Genomic DNA, 10,309 nt, shown 5'->3' on the forward strand with positions numbered 1-10,309 from the left:
TGTACAGGCACTTACTCTGCACCTGCCTGCTGCACTAAGCACTTTGCATGGATTTTCTGTTTAACACCAACAGCAACCCTAGGCAGCTAGTGCCATGATTGTCCCCATTTCTTAAAGCTGTAAGAGGATTCCAGCGGGGGCAAATGCACTCCAGAGTCAACATGGAACATTATGCTGTTCTATAAGTAATTGCAACTACAAGAGATCATTCTGTTTGGGTCAGCTCCATCACTCGTCCAAAAACCGTTCAACTCCATCCTGCAAGTGAGATAACTTTGCTGAGTCAAGTAATAATGACGCCCACACTGAGAAGGCCTTTGAAATAAATGAGCCAAAGAGGAAGGTGTTTTCAGTAAGCCATCACAGCGTTGGTAGAGAAAGGGCCAGTGGGAAGGCGGCCCTGCCCTAATGGGTAGGGGCGGGGAGAAAGAGGAACTCTGTTAGAAGTACATGACCCAGCCAGGACTATTGGAATGGGATGATGAACAGAGCAGCTGTTCCTGCTCCCTTTGAATATACAACAGCTAACAGGGACTCAAGAGCAATCAGGTTGGGATCCAAGGGCAGGGGATTCCTAATATTGCTTCCATTTCCTACCACATCCATCTAGAGAGAAAGAACATCCCCATTTCGATTTCCACTACTGTCCTCTACGTAGGCCCCCCAATAGACCTTATTTCCTTGTTGAAATGCTCAATTTCGTCAGTCACGTGGATGGAAGGGCTGGTTTAAAGCATCTCCTTGCTGCTCGCATAGCATTTCCCAAAGAGCAAGATGTGTCCCACAGGTGGGCACAGGTGAGAGGATTCTTTTGCAACCTGGCAACTGGCAGGTGGAAAGCCTCAGCACAGTGCTAATGTGCTTTCACAGCAGCTCTCGTGTTTGCTCCCATTTGAACAGACAAACCAGACTTCAGATCCGGAGCCTCCAGTGGGCAGCCATGTTTCTGCCTTTTGGAAACTCCAAATGACACATTCAGGTCACACAATTCACTGATGCCCTGCTCATGTTGTTGAATTCTTTTTTACTCTCTTACTGCATTTTAGATGGTTCCCATTGCTTTGTCTTCGAGTTCACACATCTCTTCTTCTGCGATGTCTCATCCGCTGTTAAACCCACCTGGTGTATTTTTCACCTCGGATGTGTAGTTTTCATGTTGAGAAGTTCAGTATGGGTCTTTTTTGTTATCTGTCTTCGTGTCTCTACCTTTTTGATCATGTGCAGAACAGTTACAGTAACTGTTTTGTCTCCTAATCCAAATGTCTATATCATCTCACACATTGGGTCCAATTTTCCAGTTTCTCTGATTAGATGCTAAACATTGTGAATTTGGTGTTTTGGGGTCCTGGAGGTTTCTGTTTTTTAAAACCAATAATTCTTGATCTTCATTCTGGAATGCATTCAAATTACTTGGAAATAGTTTGATTCTGTCATATCTTAATTTTAAGTTTTTAGACAAGACCCAAGCAGCATTTGGTCTACAGCTCATTTTCTCTACTACAGAGGAAAACCTCCTCAGTATTCTACCCCATGAATTATGAACTTTCCCATTCCAGCTGGTGGATAACCGCTATTCCTGGCCACACGTGAGTGCCAGGTCCTATTCCCCCCACTCCATTTGGGGAGTTCTTTCCTCCCCCATCATTTCACACACATGCTGATCTTATTCTGGCTCATGCTGAGGGGGAGAGGGAAGGGGGTGGGGGCCTCTGTGCGTTTGCCGAGTTCTCTGTGGGCGGTTCCCTCCTTTTCCAGAAAGGCAACGTGAGCCCTTGCCACCGTGGTCTCCGCAGGCTTCCAGCTCTATCTCTTCAACTAAGGGAGCCACTGGGCTCCACCTGGCTTCTCCCTCCGCACACCACAGCCTGGAAGTTCTTTAAAGGCAGTGAGCTGGAGTGATCATAGGGCTAGCCTTGTTTGTTTCCCCTCTTAGAGTCCACTGACCTTCCTTGCCTGACTTCTACTATCTTGAAAACTTGTTTCATATATACTTTTTTTTTTCCCGGTCATTTTAAGTGATAAGGTAAATCTTTTGTTTCTTGTCAGTCCATCTTGGTTGGAAGTAGAAGTCCCCTGTTCACTCCTTCAACTGAATTTTACAATTTTCTTCACGTGGGTCGTATGAAAACCTTCCAATTAAATTTGTGTCTAAATAGCTAAATTTTATTGTAACTATTCCCTCTCATCTCCATTCCTACATACTTATTTTTAGACTGGATAAGCTGTTTCTGTAACGTTTACACACGCATATTGACTTTTGTATATGTAGTATTTATCAACAGACATCCTGAAATTGAACTGTGCATTGGTCATAAATTTACTCAGTGGCAAGAAACAGGAAGAGACTCCTGGAGTTAGTGTAGCTACTTGGCTATGTCAACAGGGACTCAAGCTCTGCTCCACACTCAGCACACTGACCTTTGTCCTCATACTTGTTACCTCACAGCACAACATGGCTGCTACAACCCAGGCCTCAGGTTTGTGATCCAAGCAGGAAGGAAGGGGGAAGCCGGGAGTAGCAATTCCCCTACCAAGAAAGCAAAGTTTCTCAACATAACTTAGTTGGTGTTCTATTGGCCAGAACTCTAACTAATCTGACCACGTATATCAAGTCAATCTGGAGAAGCACATGTTTAGCTGGAAATTTTACCACAAACTCACAAAAAAAATCAAAGTTCTGGTGGGTAATGAAAAACTGCTAATTGCTATTGGACATGCAACTAACATGTCTATAAGCTACTCTTGCATTCTTAGAATACACCTTGCTGGCTTTTAGCGGACTGGGCTTTTAAATACATCTGACAACGTTTTGACTCTTTTTTAAAAAGCTATTGCAGGTGCCTGGGTGGCTCAGTGGGTTAAAGCCTCTGCCTTAGGCTCAGGTCATGATCCCAGGATCATGGGATCAAGCCCCACATCGGGCTCTCTGCTCAGCAGGAAGCCTGCTTCCTCTTCTCTCTCTCTGCCTGCTTGTGATCTCTGTCAAATAAATAAATAAAATCTTTAAAAAAAAAAAAAGCTATTGCAACATTCAGGATCAAAAACTTGAACTTAGTGTAACAGAAACTGAAACATACTCAATGTATGTTGAAAGGAAGCATCAAGGCCCTGTGATCAGACCTACCTGCACACAGAAATGCTAGCAGCAGAAACAAAATGAGCATAGAAAGTGCTACATAAATTCTACAAGGGGATAATCACTAGTGGTATTTAACGTTAAACTGTCTTTAAACACAAAAGCTCGTATATTTGTGAGATTTTCCTCTTTCAGATTTGGAATGTCCTCATTTTAAACAACATATAGAAAAAATTACACCAATCTTTCTCTCTGGACTTTTTTATTAAAATATCGTTGTATAATAGTATAGTGGTCTTTATCTTTCAGTTTCTGATAGGCAAAATTATACATTTAATATTTGCTTCAAAATAACATGGGACTTATGGAGGGGAAAGGAGATAGAAATGAAGATGAAACAAGACTGGCCAAGAGTTGATTACTGAAGACAGGTATTGGGTATAAGAGATTCATAGTATTCAGTCTTCTTCTGACTGTTCTGACTTCCCCATAATCAAAAAATTTTTAATGTTTATTCAATGAAAGCACATAATCTTGCATATATATACAAATATATAAATTCTTGTTTTAAATGCTAGTGCTTCATAGGGATTCTATATTTGCTTTTTATAAAAGGAACTGTACATGGTCAATAATCACAGGAAGATAGTTCTTCTGCTTCCTGAACTTGGTCATAAAAGGCCATGGGTAGAGAGAGACAGCCCACCAGTAGCCACGGCCATGTTCCTCCTCACTATACTTAGCTTCCGAGTCTACAACCTCAAAAGTTGCCGAGTCCAGCTCTAGCTTTCGTCAAATTCCTAACATTCAAAGCAATGATGACTGCATTTATGTATGATGCCAACAATCTTAAGCTCAAGATGCTTCAAAGATTAAATAATCCTACCCATTTAAAATACATAGAAAAATAATTAGTATTCATACAAAGTAGATTTTTTACAAAGTAAGTACACTACCTCTTAAAATACATCTTCTATCCAAGCACAGAAATGCGGAAATATACATGGAAGTGTACGTTTAAGAAAAAGCATTTATTTCTAAATGCTGAGTGGGAAGGCATAATAGACAGGAGTCCTGGTTTCCTGGTAGAAATCTGAAGAGAACTTCAATTTCCCAGCATTCTCAAGCTTCTGAAAACAGTTTCTAAAGGGATTAGACTGCTGTTCCTCTTTCCAAATTCTGTTTAATTTCAGCTGTATATTTCCCATAGAACCTTTCTGCCTTCTTGTTGAATTTGGCATTCCTTTCATTAATGTAGTCGATGTCTGCATCATCATTATAAGGACGTCTCCGGCTATACTTGTCTCGTTTTTCAATTCTGGAGAAAGGGAAAAAAGATTTTTTTTTTTTTTTTTAAAGGCAATTCTGGGAACACCTGGGTGGCTCAGTTAAATGTCTGCCTTCAGCTCAGGTCAAGATCCCACAGTCCTGGTATCGAGCCCTGCGTCAGGTTCCCTGCTCAGCAGAAAGCCTGCTTCTCCATCTGCCTCTGCCCCTCCTCACAGCTTGTTCATTCTTTCTCTCTCAAACAAATAAATAAAATATTAAAAAAAAAAAAAAGGCAATTTTGAATTTTTTAATCTTAACAAAACATGGCCAAATAGTTAAGAACAGAATCAGTGCACTCAGCACTGTGAGGGGTGGGGGTAGTTTTCATCAAGATCAAACTGTAGGGGTGCCTGGGTGGCTCAGTGGGTTAAAGCCTCTGCCTTCAGCATAGGTCATGATCCCAGGGTCCTGGGATCGAGCCCTACATTGGGCTCTCTGCTCAGTGAGGAGCCTACTTCCCTTCCTCTCTCTCGGCCTGCCTCTCTGCCTACTTGTGATCTCTGTCAAGTAAATAAATAAAATCTTTAAAAAAAAAAAAAAATCAAAATGAAATTGCTAATTGATAACACAACCCTGGGTACAAACCCTGAAATTCAATAAATACAAACTCATCCTTGGAATGCTTCTAAAAAGAGCAATGATACACTGTTGCCACTGGACACATGAAGTTCTACCCAGAAGAAAATTACAGTACTTATATTAGTAACAGCCACAGCTAATGTGAATAGAAGACACACTACATACTAGATAGTATTTTTTTTTAAGATTTTATTTATTTATTTGACAGAGAGAAATCACAAGTAGTCGGAGAGGCAGGCAGAGAGAGAGAGAGAGAGGGAAGCAGGCTCCCTGCTGAGCAGAGAGCCTGATGCGGGACTCGATCCCAGGACCCTGAGATCATGACCTGAGCCGAAGGCAGCAGCTTAACCCACTGAGCCACCCAGGTGCCCAATACCAGATAGTATTTTTAACAGTCATATGTACTAACTTCTAAAATATAATTCTGCTCTAATATTCACCCATATCAGTATTAAGAAACACAAATATAACAAGGGTGCATTTACTGGAACATTCGTACTTCTTCAAATCAAATAATGGAATAGTTATGAAGGTCAAAGCCCTTAAAGAATCATTTTCTTTGGACCTTTCCCTACTTCAATTATGACAAACCCATTTCAGCGATATTTGGCACCTGCTCCCAGATCATATGGATTGGACTGGCACATGCCATCCATACCCAAAACCACTAAAGACACTGAGTCAGAAATGAGCAGGAACAGTATCTGCTCTTTCAATTCACTCTAAACACGCTAGGTCCATTTTGTCGTTAAACATTTGAAAGTTCAGACTGCTGTACTGAGTACTCACTGTTTTTCCAGATCCATGACCATCCTGTCAACCTCTTCTGTGGAAGGCACGTGTGTTCCATGAAGAAGGCTGTTGGATGTTGGGAAAAACTCTTCTCCACTGAAAAGAGAGCAAAACGGACTTAAAGTAACACTAGAAAGTTCGACATTTGCAAATTTCAAACCAAACTACCACTCCTGGTGAGCAATAAAACATACACATTATTTTACACATTATATATATTAAAATACATACAGTGTTGAATGTGGGATCCTACCTTATTTTATATATATATATATATATAAATATATAAATATATATATATATATACATATATATGTATATATATATATATATAAAAGCTAAAATTGGGAGGGACCAAAGATATCCCCTCCCCCAGCACATTCATTCTACAGATTTAAGAGTCAAGGGCCAAAGGTTAAGGGACATGCCTCTCGGTTCAGCTTCTTCCTCTCCCCACTAATGCACAAGGGTCAGCAAACCGCAGCACCAGCTTTTGCAAACATCTTACTGAGCCCCAGACACACCCACTCATTCATGTATCCTCCAAAACTGTTTTCACATCACAGCAGCAGCGCAGAGTAGTTGGGATGGAGACCAAAGAGCCCACAAACCTAAAATCTATGTAGAAAATGTTCACCCAGAGGCACCTGGGTGGCTCAGTGGGTTAAAGTCTCTGCCTTCAGCTTGGGTCATGATCTCAGGGTCCTGGGATCGAGCCCCACATCGGGCTCTCTGCTCAGCGGGGAGCCTGCTTCATCCTCTCTCACAGCCTGCCTCTGCCTGCTTGTGATCTCTGTGTGTCAAATAAGTAAATTAAATCTTAAAGAAAAGAAAAAAAAAAGAAAATATTCACCCATCTCGGCATTAAAGCATTCAGCCTCCTAAAACATCTGACTAACTACAATAATCTGGCTGTTAAACTCTCAACACTCAATGCCCAGTTGGAACAATAACCAGGGGTTAGCTGAACTGCTGTGGAGTGAGCAATAAATAGTATGGTCAAGGCCAGAAAGCATTCATAGGCAGCTGCTATGACCATGACCTAAGCTTTAAAGTGTGTTTGTATTTATGTATATGTGTATGTATGTATACACCACACACAAATACACCCACACACACACATGCCCTTATGTCCCTTCAGAATTAACACTGCATTAACTAATGTTAACCTGCATTAACTAATGTCAACTTACTGTTTTTCTCTCAGTCTCTCATAGGTTTCCATGTCAGGTTTGATCTGCTTGGTCAGCCGATGATACTGGCGTAACTGGGCAGCAGCATAATCTAAAGATAAAAAGAGGGAAAAAAAACAATATAGATAAAAGGAGAATCGGAGAAGATAGATGTCCTTGTTTTGTCATTACGATCCAAAAAACATCAAAATCATTATTAGTAATATCTGCACAAGACACTAAGCATAACTTCTACGCTGAAGATGCTGAAGATACAGGCTTTTGCTACTTGGACCACAAAAAAACAAAAAAATGCAGCTGGCTGAAGGACAGCCTTTTTTACTTCTGCCCTAGGAGATGTATTTGTATTTTTCTTGGGTTTAGACCTCTTGGAGAATATTCTTGGACCTAACCTTTTTTTCTTTTTTGGTGGGGGGGGGGGGGGAGGTGGTGCCCATGGATATCCTTTCTTAAAACCAGAAACACTGAAGGTAATACTAATATACTGAGGCCATTTGGTCACAGAAAGGCGAGCTTTACCTGAGAACCCCAGGTCGGGGTTTTTCCTCCTCTTCTTCCTCTCCCATCTTTCTGCATCTTCTGCACTGATCTCCAGCAGCTTCACTTTCTCATAGTCCTCCCCTCTAGCTGCACATTCCTAAGAGGGAAAAGAAGCTAATACCTGCAATGATGATTGAAGCAAGTACTGGATCCATTTTAACTCCAGGTTAAACAAAGATATCAGGCAATATTTTAAAACTGATGATCACTATTTGGAGGCCATCTGGGAACCTGCTATGGTGTGTAAGAGGACGCGCCTCAATTTAAAACACGTGTTCAGCAGGCGGCAGGTGCCAGGTCCCCTTGGAAATGTTTCACATGCACTGACTCATTTAATTCGTCTGAACTCAAATCATTATTATAGTCCCCATTTTACAAATGAGAAAAGAGAGGCACAGAGAGATGAAATAACTCCCCCAAAGTGCTGCTGCTAGTAAACAGGAGGGCTACTACATGGACTCCTGAAGTCTGCTCCACACCAGTGTACAAAACCAGCTATTACGGTCTCAGTACAACAGAATGACTGAATAAACCACTTATGAAGCCAGCAGAGTAGATCCTAACCTTCTTCTTTTCTTCTTCCTGTAGCTCCCATTCTAGACGAGCTTTTCTGGCTTCCCAGTTAGCAGGTAACTTAAGTCTTTTATCTTCTTCAACAACTTCCTGGTGATTTAATTTACGAGCTTCATTCTAAATACATAACACAAAAAAAATTTGTCAGTTGGCAGGGACATGAAAATAAGTCCAAACAAAATCTTGCCCACTTTGGGGGCGCCTGGGTGGCTCAGTGGGTTAAAGCCTCTGCCTTCAGCTCAGGTCATGATCTCGGAGTCCTGGGATAGAGCCCCACGTCGGGCTCTCTGCTCAAGCAGGGAGCCTGCTTCCTCCTCTCTCGTTCTGCCTGCCTCTCTGCCTACTTGTGATCTCTGTCAAATAAATAAATAAAAATATTTAAAAAAAAAAAAAAAAACTTGCCCACTTTGAAAAGGGTCAGGTAAGACACATTAACGAGGGGACTCCGTTTTATCATAAAAGCAACAGATAACCATCAAAGGATTTTAAGCAAGGGAATGGCCTAGTTAGGTTTTTTTAAATTAAGGATTTATTTATTTGAGAGAGAGAGACAGCAAACAAGTGTGTGCATGCACAAGCAAGAGTGGGAGAGAGAATCTCAAGCAGACTCTGCACAGAGCACAGAGCCCGATGCGGGGCTTGATCTCAGTATCCGGAGATCACAACCTGAGCTGAAACCAAGAGTTGGATGCTTAACCAACTGGGCCACCCAGGTACCCCTCAATTCTCTTTTAATCCTAACTCAAGCAAAAAACTTCAATTTGAGATCCGGAGGCTTTAACACTAATCTTAGTATCTCTAATCCTTTTCAAATCCCTTCTCCTTTTTACATATTTTAACAGTTTACTTTATGGCAAAAAAACAAAAAAAGGATATTTTCCATTTGACTTACTCTATGAAGAGTATGATTTAAAATGAATTTAAGTGGGGTGCCTGGGTGGCTCAGTCAGTTCAGCATCTGCCTTGGGCTCAGGTCATGATCTCAGAGTCCTGAGATGGAGCCCCACATCAGACTCCCTGCTCAGCAAGGAGTCTGCTTCTCCCTTTCCCCCTGACCTTCCCACTCTTCTCCCCTCTGGGCTGTGTTCTCTCAAATAAATCAAATCTTTTTAGAGAAAAAAAAAAAAAAACTTCTGCTTAGAAGCAAAAGCTCTATCATAGTCATCGAGTTTCCCACCAACTAGGTGAGCCACTGACACTATACACTTTGAGAGATGTGCTGATTAGGGCACCTGGGTGCCTCAGTTGCTAGGCGGATGCCTTCAGCTCAGGTCATGATCCCAGGGTCCTGGGATCAAGGCCCAAGTCTGGACTCACTGCTCAGTGGGAATCCTGCTTCTCCCTCTCCCACTCCCCCTGCGTGTGTTCCCTCTCTCTGTCTCTGTCAAATAAATAAAATCTTTTTAAAAAGAGAGGTGTGCTGATTATTGTTTAATGAACAGGCAACCAGCTCTCTTATTAACACGAATTAGTTTCTTCCAGTCTCTAGCTCCATATATCCCATAAGTAAAATGAAGAGTTTATCAGACTCATACAGCAGGGAGGCTATTTAAAATAGAGACTCCCAAATCTAGCCCAGATTAGTTAAATCGGAAATAGGTGAGAAGGTTGGAGAGAGCATGTTACTTTCACAGGTGATTTCAATCTGCTGCCAGGGTTGAGAACCACCGGGATAGATACTTCTTCCAGGTATGCAGGTCTGTCAGACACGGTTTTGCGGCTTCCTCGTCCCTCCACGAAGGCGCATGGGCCTGCCAGAGTGACCAACCTCAGCTGCCTCGGGGGCTACTCACCCGCTTCAGGTGCAACTCCCGGAATTTGCGCAGTCTCTGTTCGCGCTTCTGGGCAGCCAGCTCTGCGGCAGCCGCCAGGGGCTGCTCCCTCTCCTCCGCGCTGTCCACCGGCACCTGCGGCGAGGAGGAACACCTGGAGACGGGGCGGCTTGGGATGACTCCCCGCGGATCCCGCCGGGCCGGGCCGAGCCCAGGCCTCACACCGACCCCGAATTCACAGCGTCTAACGCCTCCCTGGCCCAGGACCCAGGCATCTCCCCACGTCTCCCCTTTCGTGTTTTCCCGGAGCCTCCCCCACGCCCCAAACAAAAATCTCTGGGTAGAGCTGGCAGAACTTACCTTCTCAGCTAAAATCGCAGCCGCCATCACAATCTCTCTCTCTCGCCACTTCCGACAATAACACCTACCACTTCCGCCTGCCTGTGGGCCCACCC

At 42.8% G+C, this 10,309-nt stretch overlaps 1 protein-coding gene across 1 annotated transcript; it reads right to left on the reverse strand.

The window, feature by feature from the left end:
* Positions 1 to 3,321: 3,321 nt before the first annotated feature.
* Positions 3,322 to 10,309, reverse strand: SYF2 (SYF2 pre-mRNA splicing factor). The gene is made up of 7 exons (XM_004741148.3): positions 10,215 to 10,309; positions 9,876 to 9,989; positions 8,074 to 8,199; positions 7,489 to 7,606; positions 6,970 to 7,060; positions 5,774 to 5,872; positions 3,322 to 4,394 (listed from the first exon to the last, which is right to left on the reverse strand). The coding sequence occupies exons 1-7, from the start codon at positions 10,239 to 10,241 to the stop codon at positions 4,229 to 4,231; spliced, it is 741 nt and encodes a 246-aa protein (XP_004741205.1). The 5' UTR covers positions 10,242 to 10,309; the 3' UTR covers positions 3,322 to 4,228.

This window comes from Mustela putorius, unplaced genomic scaffold, assembly GCF_011764305.1.
Source record: "Mustela putorius furo isolate JIRA1106 unplaced genomic scaffold, ASM1176430v1.1 tig00003853_pilon_pilon_pilon, whole genome shotgun sequence".
Classification (NCBI taxonomy): Eukaryota; Metazoa; Chordata; class Mammalia; order Carnivora; family Mustelidae; genus Mustela; species Mustela putorius.

Excerpts from the sequence above, each read along its gene's own strand:
- SYF2 (XM_004741148.3), bottom strand. The coding sequence starts at position 10,241 with ATGGCGGCTGCGATTTTAGCTGAGAAG. Across the intron at positions 7,607-8,073 it reads AGGAAGAAGAAAAGAAGAAG|GAATGTGCAGCTAGAGGGGA; the intron begins GTTAGGATCTAC and ends TTTCCCTCTTAG. Across the intron at positions 4,395-5,773 it reads GTCATGGATCTGGAAAAACA|AATTGAAAAACGAGACAAGT; the intron begins GTGAGTACTCAG and ends CCCTTTCTCCAG.